The 17,497-nt window shown below is 40.2% G+C and overlaps 1 protein-coding gene across 3 annotated transcripts in view; it reads right to left on the reverse strand.

Annotated features, from left to right (window-relative positions):
- Positions 1-656: 656 nt before the first annotated feature.
- TPD52L1 (TPD52 like 1) overlaps positions 657-17,497 on the reverse strand; it is a 54,283-nt gene continuing 37,442 nt past the window's right edge. For 2 of the 3 annotated variants that reach the window (XM_061459995.1, XM_061459993.1), the window contains 4 exons: positions 16,929-17,030; positions 7,050-7,088; positions 5,919-5,979; positions 657-2,395 (listed from right to left, as the gene is read on the reverse strand). In XM_061459995.1, the coding sequence (XP_061315979.1) occupies positions 2,264-2,395; positions 5,919-5,979; positions 7,050-7,088; positions 16,929-17,030 (334 nt within the window). In that variant the 3' untranslated portion in view covers positions 657-2,263. Of the gene's footprint in view, positions 2,396-5,918; positions 5,980-7,049; positions 7,091-16,915; positions 17,031-17,497 lie in introns of all 3 variants that reach the window. The other variant, XM_061459994.1, reaches the window with a different exon arrangement.

Consider the following 17,497-nt stretch of genomic DNA (forward strand, 5'->3'; position numbering starts at 1 on the left):
ATGAAATGCACTGTTCACGTGTAGAAGTGTACCAAGCCCTGCCCATGCCACCTGTGAGGGGAGACCACCTCCTCTCCTGATCTGTTCGTATCAGCATCAACCTTACGCATAGTGGCAGCTGCTGTAGTGACAATAATGTGTTAAGGATTGCTGTGGAAGAGAAGCTCGTCTGACCAAGCTTGTCTGGTCCTACACAAGCTTTTTGAATTACGCTCTTACTAAATGTAGTTAAAAGCAATATACTGCTTTTCCATAAGCATTTGTCTATGTGTATATATATACACATACATAAATATGTAACTAAAATGAGGTCTAGACTGATGTTCTGTAGAAGGTGACAGTCCTTGAACTCCATGTTCTAATTTTGGTTTAGCTGCTGTCCCTGCTCAAAACAAGGTCATAGACCTAGAAGATGTTTTCTACCCTGTGCTTCACTTTTACTGAACAATTATTTTTCTCCTTTGAACCTTGACATTTTCAAAACTTAGATGACACTTTCATGGGGAATTTCAGGGCCAGGAGGAACTGAACAGATTTAAAAAACTAGGAATGAAGTTTTGCTATGTCACCAGAGTATCAAGGTAAACTGCAGTGCTTAGAGATGCACAGTAAGACTGGTAGAGACACAGAACTGGAAAGAAAACATCACAAAGTGCAAGAGAGAATTTATTTTTAATAAGAATATCAATAACTTAATTTACACAAAATAGACCAGGAGTATCTTCTTTAGTTAAATAAATTCATGTTTATGCACAAACCCACTTAAAATAAGCTAGCAAATTGTCACAAGAAACCTGAACTACAAAATACTAATTAGATTTGCTTCCATGCTAAAAATCACACTAAAGAGGCATTTGATATAAATGTCCAAAGTTAACTTATGTCCCGTAGAACATTACAAAAGGATTTCCAACTCTGCATAAACTATAACAAAAGCCACGCGGGGAAAAAAATCACTTAAAGCCAACTTTTCTCACAAGATTTTAAGCAGTCTGTAACTTCACACTCACTAACACTGATTTGAAGCTTTGGCTATGCTAAAAATCCACATCCATTTTGAAAGTAGCCAGACTCTTTTCCCTCTTGTTTATACTTTACTGTGCTCATCTCAGTCTGGTGAACCGAATAATGCAACATGCAGACTGTCACGTGCTCACTAGACAGCAAGGGAGTGTCACAAGTGTGCTGCACTAAGGAAAAATGTTAAAAGGATGCAAGCAAACATGCTGAATCAATCAAAGCTGAGAGATGGCTGGCTTCTGGTGATCAGGCAGATAGATATAATGTGGTAGGTGGGATTATGACCTGCAGTGAAGCATGACAAAATGTGACACCAAGAGTAAAGTCCCTATTCATCCTGGGTGTTGTAACAATTTTATGCTAGCAGCTCTGGAACGTGGGCCGAAGGCATGGGTGCCCTAACCTATGGCACATCTTACGCCAAGTGTTGGGTTTGTATTCTTTCACTTAAGGCTGTGTTTTGACTGAGGCTTATAAATCCCTTATTATTTGAAGAGATGGAGGCAAAAATATTAGAGGTTCCCTCCACCCCACCTCCTTCTGTAATTAATTTATACTGTCAAGTCTTAGCAAACCAGAGAGCAAGCAATGGTAATTTTAAAACTGAAGCTTTTCCAGTTACAGTGACCACCTTGTGATCAATACAGTTTTCATATGAATTACTAAGGTGTCTCCTCCTGTCTTACTCAACTCTGCTGACTAATGGGTGGAGGGCAACACCAGGCTGTACCAGTGAAAGAGAAAAAAACCTTTTGTGACAGTAAGTGATTTTAATTCTGTTAGGAAATAGACCATGTACAGACACTCCTGATCAAAGGGCACGTGGTACACCTGGTAGGCGGCTGGTATAGGGACTCATGCTGGCAGTAGGAATCATTGCACAGCTCTGGGTCCATCTGTCTGATATGGCACTGAGAGGGGAGTTGGAAACCAACAGAAAACTGAACTAAAGAAACAAACTGGGGGAGCGTTGGAGGGAAGTTAAATGAAAGCTCTTTTGGTCACATAACGTAGTATTTAGAGCATTTCAGTCAGTGACTTGCATGTGGTTTCTATGGTGTACAAAGTACCTGATGATAAAATGGCCCATCAAAAATACAAATAGGAAAAGTTTCTCCAGTGCAAGGCCAGGAAGGCAACTGACAAAACCTGGTTGCACAAGTTGGGTGGTGGGAGAGGTCTGAAACTCACTGGCTGGGCAAGTCTCTTCAGAGAGGCCTGTGAGGCTCAGGAGCACTGCGGTCTAACACTGAAGCTCTTCTTCACTCTCAGGAACTCGGGTGCCAGCAAGAGAGCTCTGAGCGCTGGCATGGGCTGTAGAGCTGAGAACTTCTTCAAAACTGCCCCCTGTGTTGCTTGTCCCACCAACCTTGGTCTGAAATACGGAAAAAAAAAAAAGAACAGCAAGTTCCTCTGCTCACACTGTAGCAAGTGCCATTTGCATTCCACCTCAAGGCCGTGAAGGGTTGAGAACTGTTCAAAGCAGGCAGAGAACATGCGGGATTGGGTTCTCCTTAGAACAAAAGCCATAAAAACATTCAAATAAAGCACCCCCTTTCCTTCTCTAGGGCGCAATCATAAAATCTGCCAGTGGCACTTAAAATACACCTAAAGGAACCAGTCCCTAAGCAGATCCTGGGCAGGATTCCAGATCTACCAGTAAACTTAGTGTGGTTTTATACATGAGTAGCTCACACTGGTTTCACTGGTTTTTTTTTTTTGAGTTCTAAAAGGCTGGATAAAAGATGGGTATTGAAATGATCTGGTTCATTTGCTGAGTGAAGTGGCCCATCACCGGCAACAGTAATACAGCTGCTCCCAAAATACATAAACTGTACTGGGATTTTGGACAGCAGAAGGAATATAGTAACCAAAAACCAAAACCAGCGGCTTGCCTCCCTGTGGGTACTTGCATCTGCCTAGATACTGGTATATATAAAACTGCCCACAGCATTTTCATGTGGGGAGGGGAGAGGAAAAGATACCAAATTACATTAATGATATTAATGAAATTAATACCAGTGTGCTCACAGGTCATCTACTTTCAAAATGCTTCAGTTTGCTGACCTTGTTAATACAAGTATTAAAACCAAAACCCAGTATGACTAAATCTCTGAAAAAGAGTTTTCCTAACAAAAACAGAGCTCTGGGTAAAAATCTGGAAATGGTCAAGAGTAAGCGATGAAGAGAAAGTAGTTTTGACCAGGTTGCCGTGTTAAGAGAATGTTCTTTGGTGGTTCACCACCAAATGATGCCCACTTGAAGTTGATTCAAACCTGAAAATAGGGCAAAACTTTTTACTCCACCCTATAACCGCTGCAGGACTTAAAGACAAGCTGGCATTTTTCCAGTCTGTAAGCTACTAAATGTTTAAGAAGATTATTTTAATTAAATGAACTTTATGTCCTCAGTTTCCAAAGGATTCTGTGTAATCCTTTGTTTCATCAGCTAGCACAGGAGCTGGCCTAGCTTGAAAGTTCAATAAAATAAGGTAGTAGTACTAGGCTTGATATTTGCTCTGACAGTTTGAGTCACTGCTATTAAAAGTTCTCATCCCCAGAGGTAAAAATGTGTATCCAGTCTAATGGGCTGTGCCGACTTCCAGAATGTACCAGTCCATCCCTGGTTTTTGCAAACAGCAATACAAAACACATGCATTGTTAAACGTTGGGACGCCCAGAACTTGCAGTGAAAAGGAGCCACTGCCTAGTAAAGCTACTACTACATTTTCATGGCAAAACTAATGACTTTTATTTGCCAATTACAGTTCTCAATTGATTTGGACCGATCAGAGTGATTGTGAAAGCAGACTATTCCTGCACTGTTTTAAATGACTCAATAAGGTGCATCTGAATTTGGACGCCTCACAAACATTAATGCAGTTTCATTTTCTATTTGCGTTTCTGCCTATTCTTCCATATGAAAACAAGAATAGTGTATGTTACTTTACTGAATGCCTCTGGCCAATACTCCTGTGTGTACTCAATCAACTTTTTGTTTTGTCCTGCTTAATCAAAGATTCCTTAAAGGATGATCAAAGAGCCCTCTGAACACGACTGGCATGACAGTCTCCCCTGGAAGACCACCTTTCCTTAACCAGGAAAACAAGATCAGGCTCCTCAAGCAGCTCACTGTGAGAAGTGGTCTTCAGAGCCGTGCAGTTTGAATTGACTTTCCCTCTTTCTGAATGACGCATTGAGGCAGCGGGACACATAAACTCCTCCCTTGATGCAGAAAGGACATCGCTCACATTTGTCCTTTACCCCTCAGAACGAGGCAAAAAGCTTTTAAGCTGTCCCTCTCACAGGTTGGCCTAAACGTAAGATGAACAGATTTGTGGAGTCTAGAAGCAAACTTGGGAGCTAGAAGTACTACTGAAAGCCCTGAGAGGAGGTTTAGTGACTAAATGGGTACAAAAAGTACTTTGCTTTTCCAATTGGTGAGTGGTGAAAAAGGAAGAAAAAAATCCATTTCAGATCTCAGGAGTTACAATGAACTGCATTCCCTATCTAAATGGGTAGAAGGCACACAAAGGGATAAGCAAGTGATATGCTTAACTGCAGTAGACAGGAAATCAGACCTTCTAGGCTGATGCACCCCACTGGATGAATGATTTCTCCTACAGTGAGATTGAGTATAAAAAGCAGTTGCAGCTAAGGTGAAAAGAATGAATAAGAAAGCATATACAGGCACTAAACTGGGGCTCTGGAGGTCTGTGCTCTGTTCTAACTCCTTGGGATACTCCTAGTCTTCCCTGTGATGCTGCCTCCCACCTGTGAAACAGATGATGTTTTCTTCTCTGACACAGTGCAATGGAGATCACGCTACCCTACACCATCATGACTTACATGTTGTCGGAACAGCATATCACTAAATAAATGTGAACACTCAAAAGCTGAAAATATAGAGCAACTCTGAATTTTGATGGACATGCTTATTTAGAAACATAAAAATAAGTCAAACTCTGTGCTGCCTTTCCTCAGACACTGGAAAATCTTATGTGCTGTACAATTTCACGGTGGCAGGGGTAAGGCAGACCTTCCCTGTGCACCTGCTGCTTCTGTTCTAGCTGCAATCTGCACTTTCTCTAAGAAGGAATGTCCTTCTGTCCCAAGTGGAAGGCCATTTTCTCATCTTTTTAATGCTTTGCAAGTTATAACATCCCTTTACCTTCACCTATTTTTCAACTGTATTCTCAGTTCCCCCTAAAATGAGAAGTCATAACCTGGCTTTTGTCCACTGATAGACTGTACTTGGAATGTGTTGGAATCTTTCTATCGCAGCAAAGTAAAACGCCAGTTTATGAGAACACTCGACCTTATCTGATGAATAAAAACCATTAGGAAACAAACCCTCTTGTTCCCCACTTGAATGTGCCCTTCCATGCAGCAAAGATTAGCTCACTGCTCTGTCCTGCCAAGTGATACTGTCCTTAACAAGTGCTGTTAGTTATAACTGGTAACTGCCATCAGATCTTCCTGTCCCATAGCAAATTGAGTTTTGCAATTTTAAATCCAGACAAAACACTGCAATTTGAGAGGACGCACACCTGCATTAAAGAGAGACAGGTTCAGTGCTAAGAACCACACAGGTAGTGTGAGTCACACCAGAGCTACAGGACAGATGCCATCAGCTGAACAAGGGGCACCTGGTGAGCACATCTCTAGTACTGGCAAGGGGGTGGCTCAGGGATGGGACCACTTGTTTAATTTGGCAGACAGCAGAAGTAATTTCTTAGTAACAAAGCAGAGAAAGACTGTTTCTTTGGCCTTCATTTGCCATTGGTGTTCTGTGAATTTCTTGATGATCGAACGGCAAGTTCAATCAGTCTGTACAAATGATAGAGACTAAGCTGTCACAATTTAACACACAGCCATGCAACTGCCTCTAACCTTTACCTTAAGGCTTGTGACAGTGGTCTCAACCTTCTCCTCAAACGATTTGAAAGTTGGAGAATTCCTAGGAAAAAAAAGAAAGTGGAAGGAATTAAGAGTGAGTTGCAAATGCAAAGGCATAACTCCACAGTTTGACCAGTTCTTATCAGGCGGAAACAGTAGGATAGACTGAGGCCTGGCTAGCAGCACAGGGCTGTAGACTGATAGGGTATGAACAGTCACTTGTGCTCTGTCAGTCAAATCCAATTATGGTAATCGGATGAATATATTTTAGCTTCAAATTTGCAAAAGCAGAACCTGCCTAGCAATTGAAACCAAACTAGGTTGGCTACCCTGTTCCTACAAGGACAAACAGAAGCCGCTTAGAAAAATAACGCAGATTTACCTTTTGTTCTGTTAAACAGGTGATAAAAGGGTCAAAAGGAGAGAGAAACTGAGTTTTATGACTTATATTTGACCGACAGGTCATGTTGCTGAATGCCTGCCTTAAACTATCCACCTGCTGCAGCTGGATGAATTAACGTCCATCATGTAGTTAGGAGATTTGTTTTCCCCACATGCTTCGCAGGGAGTGGGGATATTCATATACGCAGAGGCCAAAGGGATGAAAAGAAAGCTAAATCCTAATTTTATTGAAAACAGTCAGCACTTTACTTGAACAGATATCGATATTTGGCTGCAGTCAAGTAAAGCATGATTATAGCCATTAAAACATGAAGGCACTCATATAAAATCCCTCCATTTGAACACGATCCAACGCCTGCTGGAGTGGAAAGCATCTCTGACATTAATGAGCTTTGGATGATACTCTAAAACAGCAGTTCAGCAGAACAACTGAATTTCAGATTCAGTAATACAAACCTGGTAACAATCAACTATCCCAATACATCTCAGAACTGCTTCATCTACTCAAAGGCTTGTGCAAGAGATTAACTAGTTAATACAATTAAAAGGAAAAAGAAAACCCACAGATGGCCTGTCCTACAGTCCTTATCTACATGAGCAACCTTAATTGATTGAAATGGGACTCTTCATCCGACTAAAACCTGCAGGATCAGGATCTAAGTATGCAAATCCCCCCTCATTACACTGCTGAACATCACCATAGCAAATAAAATATGGGTAGCGTATTACCTCATTGCAGGCATGCTTATGGAATGGCGAATAGAGTAACTGTGGAATAAAAGCAAAAGATAAGGAAAAAAGCTGCAAAATCCAGTTTGCAACATGACTATAATATTTTTTTAACTTAAATTTTAAAATGTATTTTATACATTTATATATTTATTTATTTAACTTAAATCTTAAAATGCATATACATATTTTTAAGAGTGCTGGTACTTTTCCTCTCCTGATGGCAACAGCTTGTTGCCATCCACTCACCTGTGGATTCCAGCTCTCTTTCAGCACTGAAGATCTTACCACCACATTCTCATGACAACTGATCAGCAGTAGGGCTCAAAACAATGTCAAGCAGTTCCTGGCAATACCTATTTAAATGGCTCAGACCCCTGCTATCTACAGACATGCAACATGTGACAGAGGAACAGAGGGCTACCTCTGTGCTCCACAGTGGCAGATGATAACCTCTGCTAGGTGAGAGCAGTACACCTTGGGTTTGTGAGCACAGACAGAGCCAGTTTGAGGCAGTAGGTAAGTAAGTCAGCAGCAATTGCCTTTGTTGCATGTTCAATGTTTACAGTCCAAATAGCCAGTGCTGGCCCCAATTTGTATGGGCTCCTGCACAATATGTTTCCTAAACAAGAGGTTTCTTCAGCCAGATATGCAGCTGCAGCAGCTGCTGTACTCATCTCTGCGGGATGTTACACCTCGTTCTTCACACCTCAACATTACCAAAGCTAGAAAGCTATTTTCCACAGCTCTTGGCCATCTCTCCTTGCAACGCTTCCCTCCTCAGACTTCCCGGCAGCAAGAGGATTGGAAGGCTGTCAAATGAAGGATGGAGTCTCCGCATCACTCAAAAATACCCCAAATTGTCTTGCAACTTTAACCCTGCATGTGGCTGCCCACTTGGCTTACATTAGCCATGTTCATCCACCTGAATCACCAAAGCCAACTCTGCTATCACAGCATCACCTATTCCTTGCTTCTGGGAAGCATCAAGCCTGTCCTGAATATGGATCTTTATTTGAAGTACAAGAATCATCTGTAAGTGCATTTAGATTTGAACACTGAAAGTAAACTGTGCTGCAAGAGTATGTACTGTTTCAAAAATTCGTGCTTGGCTGCTTTCAGTGTTGACTGACAGCTGCAGCCTGCTCTGATTGAGAACAGCGAGAGCTTTACTTTGAGGGATACCAACATTTGGCTGCAATCAAGCAAAGCATGATTACAGTATTAAAAAATGAAAGCTCTATATAAACAGCACATGTGCTTGTTCTGAGCCATACAAATTCAGAGCAGCATTATGTCCGTATCCACACAAAGAATTATTTTTTTTCCAGATTAAAGATTCAGAAATGGGGACAGGAAGGAGGAGAGAGCTATTTGGCAAGCAGGTGGGACAGAGATCTTATACAAACTGTTTGCTGTCGGGTATATTTCGAGTATTCTGCTAAGCTCAGACAGACGAGAACTAACAGCAGACAATGCAAATGTTTCATGTTCAGTTTCTCACAACATTCTGAAGACTTTCAAAAGATTAGCCCAAACATTTCAGAAGTGCAGCAAATCCATCCTAGTTAAATTAAACAAGCATGCTTACCATTTTAGTCTTTTAACACGTGACAAACAGGCAAGAACAAGAGTTTGGAAGCATTTCAGCATAGCCTGCTCCTCTTCTAATAGCAAAATATTCCAAATACCATCTTTTAAGTAAGATTACATTGTGCCAAATTAGATTTGCACAGCTGAGAGATGGCGTGTGACAGACAATCTGAATACTAAATGCATACTTTATTGAATTCATCTTTTTATTTCTGAGGAGGTAAGGAAGTTATAGGAACAGTAACATCATCTTTTACTAGAAGCCTAAAATGTTAAGCTTTTTTAAAGACATACATGTCTGTGATCAGTGCAGAGGCAGAAAACAGAGATCCTTCATGACAAAGGTAGCTAAATACTACGTTTTGGTTCCATGTCAGAGTGAAAGTCAGTCTATGCTCCATTTTGAAGTTCTCTTGGTGAAGTAACAGTTCATGTTAGGATCACTTAGCTGAACAGAAAAAACTGTTCTTGAGCTGTCCTGTGCACTTGGGATGCTACAAGGGCAGAGAGACAGCAGGGGATTCAGGGCTGTTCAGCCCCTCTGCTGGGTGAGCTGATATAAAGCCAGACCACTTTTGAGCACACATTAAATTGTTTTATAATTCATCATATACTGAAGTGCTTTACAGCATCAATAAATCAAAGCTCTCTCTATAAAGAACCCCTTTAATCATCTTAAGAACTTGGCCTACTCTTGGAAATTTCCCCAGGACTCAACACTTGTAAAGAGTCACCATGTACACTTCATGACTAATACACTTTTGCTTTATTGAAGAGGAGGTAATTAAATACTTCATATAATCTTTATAAAACTCTGCTGGCTGAGTAGAATTTTTACTGAGCATTTGTTACGTTCCAACCTCTGACAAAAAAAAATGGCTGAGAGATTGGGATTATGTATAAATAGGCTTTTCCAAGAGCAACATCTTCTGAATGTGTTCATTATTTGAATTTGAGACTGATCTACTCAAGAACAAGGCAAACACTTAGACCAGTCCCTTCCTCATTATACTCACCATGCTGTAAAAAATGAGGCATTACAGTTTAAGTAGCATGTTTTTATCCTATATAATGATGCTGAAAGGAAAGAGGTTACTGCATTACATTCCATAAAACAAAACCTGTCAAGTTTAGAGGCAGTATTCACAGAGAGTAATGTGTCTTACCTAATCGAATGTGATCTGTGGAGGATGCACAAGGAAAGAAAAGCAAGAGTTAAAAGTATTATGAAAACGTAACGAAAACCACACATATATATTTATAGCATGTCAAACTGCCTTAGGAGGAAACTAAAATCATTTGCATTCAAATCTTGATGTTGGAATTCACACTGGAATGTGGATCAGTTGAGATTCCTTCAAAGCAAAAATATTCACACAGACTCCTCCACTACACGGTCACCTATTCTGTGTGCAGAATCCCACCTCAATATCATTAAAGTATAGGCAAACTGGAATTGTACATGTACACCAGCAGTAAGTGTCTTTTTTCCCCTCTAAATTTCTTAATCATCTTTCAGTTGAGAAGGGTCGGAAAAAAACACAAAGCTTTTAATTCCTAAAATGACATTTTCTAAAATACCTGCTCCTTGTTGAAAACAATAATTGAAACACTTTGACACTGTTTTCCAGCTCACAAGGAACTTAATTAAGGCAGCAGAACTGGCAGAGGCACACAGATACACAATACTCAAAGGATGTCATTAAGGTTCCAAAGTCGAGAAATGAGGCGGCAGACAGGCTCTCCTTTATCTCTGTGTTACTGATGTAGTCTTTAATTACAGACCACTTCAAGGGAACACCTGCCTCATGCAGCGAGCCAGATAGATGGTGCACAATTACTGAACATCTCCTCGATACTTATTTTTCATATCCTTTCTCAATGTGTGGTGTGATGCATTATTTACTGCACAATAGTCATATCTTGCTCTGAAGAAAAGCATTGATTTCTTCAGGGTTATTTACAGGACCCATCATGTATATTGGTGCCTTTCAAACACTCATGGATTTATCTTCATAACAGTTCTCAGCTTATACCAGCATAAGTAATGCTGTTGCCATAGGTAGCCTTCTTTTACTGCCTGCTGACTCCCAGTAACAGTCCACTCCCTTCTCCATGCTAATACAGATACAGCCACATCATAAGGAAATCTGTGATACTGCAGAGGTCCAGAAACCATCCCAAACGAAGGGGCAAGTGTCAGTAGAAATGAGAGAAATCAACTGCTTCACCCATCAGCATAGAAATACTTACAATTACATTCTGAAGCAAGACAGTATTACTGTTTCTTTTACAGGGGATGTCAGAGACACAGAGGTTTATGAATGGTAGTTTCGGTTATGACAGCTACAATATTTTAAGGAATTCGGCTCAGCAAATTCAGCAGCATTTTTAAGTGCCCCAAACATCCCTAGATCATGGAAATCCTGGAAATGATCAACAAAAGGCTACACAAAACCTCCACCACAACAACAAAAAAAACCAAAAGGCACAACAGTAAGGGCATGGCAAAAACTAACTCTCACAGCACTGAAAGAGATTCATTATACCTGAGCCATGGAAAAAAGATATTGGCCTAACCCGCTTTATTCCAATGAGAGAGATTTCACAGCCTTCAGAAACCAGTTCAGCTGCATTTGTGAGCATTTTCAGTTCCCTATGTCCTCTTCCTACTAAAGCAGTAACACTTCTTATGCTGTATTTCACTAGTTCTGTGAAAATGGAGTGGACAGCCTTATCAAAGTCAAGCTCTACCACATCTCCTGCCTCCCCTATGTCCTCTATGACAGGTGCTGTCAGATCAAGATAATTGCTCTTGACAAATCCTTTTATATTTTTGACATTATGCTATCTCCTAGATGCTTAGAAAATAACAGGTTAATGCATCCCCCACGCACAGACCAATACCTGCTTTGTATTTCCCTGAACTTCCCTTGCCCCTTTCCAGAGGGATGAACTTTGCCTTTGTCCATCCCCCTGGGACCTCATACACCTTCTGTGCTGATTCCCATCACTTTAGAGGGACACATTCAACTGCCAGAGTCATGCCCCCAAACTCTTCCCCTCCCTGAAATCTTCTGCTTCTTTCCACATGTGCCTTCCAACTCCTGGTAGGAAGGAGGCATTATATTACCTTCATTCATCTCGAGAGCTGGCTCATCCGAGGCACTGAATTTGAAAGGGGTCTGTGTGATCATGTAATTAAAGAAAATGTACCAGACAGTTAAATGAGTGATGTATAAGCAGTGTAACTGCTGACATCCTAATTTGCATGCATGCCTTTGTTAGCTTCATCTTTAAATACATTTACTTGTGTAGTAGTAATGTATGTAGTAGTACATAGTGTACATAGTTTCCTATTTTTTTTAATTACAACCCACCTATTTTTTTCTTTTTAAGCAAACCAAAAACCCAGAAAGTCTTCCACTTTTGCTTCTAAAAAGGCCATCAGCAGGGCTGAAACTCTTAGCTCCACATAGACAGCTGCAGAGTGATCCAGCAGTATTGCATGGAAAGATGCAAACTTTACCAATATGCAAAGGAGCAAGGGATAAAGACCTTCAACTCTGTATCACATCTCTGCCCTACATGGCAAAAGATACGCTGAAATGTTAGTGTAACATCTGTAAGGCCAAGCCCACGCTACTGCCCTATGGGTCTTCCTTCTTCCCCTGTGCCTTCCTTCTCTCTTGTCAGAAAATGCTAAAGGATGTTACATGAGCTGGGGGTAGAGGGGTGTCCTGGGTTCAGCAGTAGCAGTCAATTTTTTCTCCTTCTAGTAGCTGGTGTTTTGACTTTCAGCCTGGGAACAGAGCTGATAACACTGATGTTTTTAGTTGTTGCTTAGTAATGTTTACTCTGACCAAGGACTTTGTGAGTCTCATGCTCTGCCAGGGAGGAAGGGAGGCCGTGAGGAAGCAGAGACAGGACACCTGACCCAAGCTGGCTAAAGAGGTATTCCATACCACAGCACGTCATGACCGGGGAGGTAACTGGGAGTTACCCGGAAGGGTATGGGGCTCTCTTGTGGGTCGGATTCATTTTGGCAGATGGTATCATATTCTCTTCCCTTGTTATTTTCTCTTATCATTATTATTATTGGTGGTAGCGGCAGTGATTTGTGTTATACCTTAGTTACTGGACTGTTCTTATCTAAGCCTATGGGAGTTACGTTCTTTTGATTCTCCTCCCCATCCCTTCGTGAGCGGGGAGGGGGGTGGGAAGGAAAGAAGGAGGGAAAGAAGTGGGGGGAGTGAGTGAATGAGCTGCCTGACTGGTTTCAAACCATGACAAGGGGCAACGAAATATCCTGATGGTGTATCATTAATCATAAGAATCTATTATCTTAACTATATTACTAATGCCTGGTTTGTGTCCCAAAGCAAAAATCTCTGCATACTGTTTTTACGTACTCTGGTACTTCTAGTAACATGATAATCTTAAATGGAATGCATTATAACTGTAAAGAGACCATACAAGCACTAATAATTACTACAAAATCTAGAAGATGTAAGATGCTAGTGATTATTTAAGCACAAAATGAATTGCAGAGTTGGGAAGCTGGGGTGGGGATGAAAGAGAAGCACATCAGCTGTATGAAAAGCACTTTGTCCCCAAGGGCTGGCTTCTCTGTTCTTTGGGACATGTGGAATTTGGTCATTTTTCTTCCTTGTAGATTTCATCTTCTTGAATTCTAACACAGCAAAATAGCACATTTGGGGGAGTCTGTTGCTGATATATGATATTTTAGGAATATTTTTACAGATAACAAAAGGTGAAATTAAGACCCTGTATCTTCAGAAACGTGTTTCACTTGATGCTCTGTATAGCTGACATAGCAGACAACCTGAAAAACAGAATTTTGTTTCACAAAGCAGGCAAGCTTCATTATTTAGAGTCAGTCTGACTACAAACACTTTCAAAATCACCACTGCCACAGGCAGGGTGTAAGACTGCTGAACATACTGGGAATTATGATGATCATCTGGATTTCAGAAATCAGTTACAAGTGTCTGCTTTAAATGAAAGCACAACAGGGATTTGCATCTGGATACAAATTGGTGACTATCAGCCTTACTGCCTAACCAACAGAATTAAGCTACAGGGTGATGTGTGTTTAAATCAGCATTATGGGAGGGGCAGTGATAAGCTACCTAAAATAAGTTGGATTAGCAAAAAGCAAACAAACAATGAAGCATGCCTCCTTACACCTTACTCCCCCAAACAGAGCTGGGATTGGAGTGGGAGAGGGGAAGATTATTAAAACCATTTTATTTAAGTGATAAGGTTTATAGTGTGACCCCACACAGAACTGCATCTGTCCAAGCTAAACCAAGATCTCAGCTCAGCTTTCTTGCTGAGGGAAGCATACCAACCATTACTCTAGATCTAGGATGCTCAGCAGATGCAGAAGGCCCAACTTATTCCGTGCTTTATGTAACAATGAGATGCTGGCTGTACCGCTTGATGCTTCATCATCAAGCATCAAGAAAATTCTCCTTAACAGAAAACAGCAAGTGTCCACAAAAAAAACAATGGCAGTGCTGGCAGTTCATACTTTCCTGAGAAATTCCCAACCAGGTTCAGGGTAATAACTTCAGTCAAAGAAAGCTACTAGAAACAAGCTTTCTGATTAATCAAAATGTTTATGGACTTAGCCTCTGCTTTGAGCCCTTGGCTAAATGGCTAATGGGATAAACACCACCCATCTGCTTTCCAAGCAGTAGTCAGAAGCATGACTGCCATGGGGGTCAGGGATTGATACTAATAGATAAGGCAAAAGAATATGGTAGCCGTGATTAATTCAGGGAAATATTAAAGGAAAAACATGCTTTACTGTAGTGAAGACATTTCTGACATTGCAGTTAATCCCTCACCCTATGCAAAGCAGAAACAACAGGACCTCACAAGCACCTAAGAAGTCCTGAATTGTTAATCATCCTTCCTCTATTATCAGGAGCCAGTGTTCACGGTATTCTCATACCAGCTCTTTGCTCAGTGCTGTAGAATCTAAAGCACGGAAGCAGCACCAGGACCTATTCACTGAGTAGTGAGCTTTTATTTTTTTACAGGAGGGAGTGTTAGGAAAGAACAGAAAATGAAATAGAGGGTATAACATCTCATGCATTTCTCAAAAATATAGAACACAATTCTAAATGCAGGAAAGCCAGAAAGAATAAACAAAAGTAGGAAAAAGGCTTGTGACAGCAACTCATGCAACTGAAGCCTCAGCCTGGAAAAGAGAAAACTAAGTAAGTAGGGGTAACGGGTTAAAACTTAAACAGGGGAAGTTTACATTGGATATAAGGAAGAAGTTCTTTACTGTAAGGGTGGTGAGGCACTGGAATAGGTTGCCCAAGGAAGGCGTGAATGCTCCATCCCTGGCAGTGTTAAAGGCCAGGTTGGACAGAGCCTTGGGTAAAATGGTTTAGTGTGAGGTGTCCCTGCCCATGGCAGAGAGGTTGGAACTAGAGGATCTTAAGGTCCTTTCCAACCCTAACTATTCTATGATTCTATGGTTCTAAGTATCACATTCCTCACTGCAGAACATAGGAGACTGAAAAGTCCTTGATCAGGGTAAGTGCTACTTAGCAACAACTAAATCATCAGCGTGTTATCAGCATTCTTCTCAGATTAATCTAAGTCAAAACACAGCATTGAACCAGCTAATAGGAAGATAATTAACTATCCCAGCCAAAACCAGGACAGTGAAATACAATAAAACCACAGGAAATCATGAGTAGCATGAAGGACAGCAGAAGGACTACACTCAGTGTTTCTCATAATAGAAGGGCCAGAAGACATCAAAGGGAAGAGCAGGAAGACTGACAATAGCGAATGAATGAAATAAAAAATAAACCACACACTTCTCTACCACATGACTATCTGTTCATCTGGGAGACAGGAGGTGTTATGAAGGTCGAAAAAGCTGATACAAGTTAAAAAACTTTTAAATGAAGTTTTTAGCTCTCAGATTGCTGAATACTAAAAAATGTACTAGGAAAATGTAACTGCATGCCTCCTTATTCTGATATCCATGTACAGGCATATAAATGTTTAACTGTACCAAGTCAAACAATTCTTAGTTTATGTTCATACCCTGATTACAAGTCACTCACTAGATTTCCATTTTATACTTCAATGTGGGAAAAGACATTGTAAAGCAGATGGCACAGCAATGAAGATTTTCCTTCTTTAATTTCACATAGAAAAACAGTAGCACTCCCATACAGGGTTTATTAAGCTGTACGTAAAGGTAGGTATAAAGGAGGGACTCAAAAGTTTTCTTAAGATTCAGATTAAAAATGAAAAGGGGAAAAAATAAGTTTTATCTGCCAAGAACTATGCTCCAGCCATTTGCAGCAAAAAAATCCAAACCCATATGTATTTGAAAAACTGTAAAATGGATTCATACAGCTCTTCAGATATGGTTATCTCCTTCATTACAAAATGACCAAAAAAAAGTGAAAACATACCAATATCTCTAATAAATGTGACTAATCACGCAGCTCAAACAATATACTGTACAGTTACCCATGTTCATTTATTTCATCACAAAAAAAAAAAAGAAAAATCAACTCCCTAAAACACCTGAGAAATTCTGTAATGCTGCTACAAAGTTGAAAACTGAAGTGCTGGCTTACAGTGTACAATTTTTCATTTATGATCTTATTGTGAGGAAATTTAAGATCAATACTTTAAAAGATACATCAACATAAAAAGCCTTACATTCAGGCTGCATTTAAGTGACAGTTCATCTCCTGACCTCAACTCCTGCTACTTTCATCATATCTTTTTTTTATAAATATAACTGCAAAACACAACTTTCATTTGTACATCTTGAAAAAGCTGATAAAAAAATAGCCCTGTCTTTTTTAATTATTATTTATTTATCTTTCCACAAGCAGCTGCAAGGCAGGCTTGTTTTCTTCAGATGACAGTGGCCTTCAGAATCCGTGTATGAATAAAACTGGGTTAACAAAGATCTAACAGCAATTTTTCATTCTATTTTACTTGCACATTTCCTTGAGGTTGCCAAGTTATTCCAAAAGGATTTCAAATTGCACCTTTTTTTTTTTTTTTTTTTAACTAGGACTCAGGTAAGAATTATATTTTCATTTGTCACTATCCCTTCTTTTTGTTTGAAGTCAAACTATTTTGCACACTGATGACAAGCTACTTGAATGTTTAAAATGCTAATGCAGAAATTAAAAAAAAACCTAATTGACAGATGACTTATACTGTTTGTTCTCCAAATAAGACCAGAGAAATAGCAGATCCCTGTACCTCATATCTCCAAACTTCTTGCTGATAGCAGTTCCGACATTGCTGATAGCTGCTGTTGCTTTTTGTCCTGCATGGCTCAGGGTCTCATGTGTTTTCTTGTAACTGAAAAAAAAACAAACAAAAAAACGGAAGCAGTGATAAGTACTAACAGAGGCCAGAATCCCCTGCAATTAATTCCCTTTTACCTTATCTCCACATCTTGAAGTCCCATCCACAGAAAGATTAAGAAACACAGTAACTGCAGCACAAAACAAATTACAAAACTGCCTGCTTCTGCACAGCTTCCTAAGTGCAGTTTAATCCTAACATGAGCAGAACACACTTCAGAACAATCCTTAACTGTATCTCGCCCTCTTCCAGGTAACATCCCTTGAGGGCAGCAGCAACGCTGTTTGAAAGTGCAATGCAGTGATTTCTTGAGTACTTGTCTGATACAGTTTCTGCTTATAGAAAATAATATTTACATCAAACAAGCGTTCTTGCAGCAGATACCAAGTTGGTAGCAAAATCTGCTGTCTAGAACACAGAAAAGAATCAGGACATACACAACCCTGCCTTTCTGTGCACAT

The sequence above is a fragment of the Pezoporus flaviventris genome, unplaced genomic scaffold (assembly GCF_033815535.1).
Source record: "Pezoporus flaviventris isolate CSIRO_AGI_PZ_B2104156 unplaced genomic scaffold, CSIRO_AGI_Pfla_v1 ptg000031l, whole genome shotgun sequence".
Taxonomy (NCBI): Eukaryota; Metazoa; Chordata; class Aves; order Psittaciformes; family Psittacidae; genus Pezoporus; species Pezoporus flaviventris.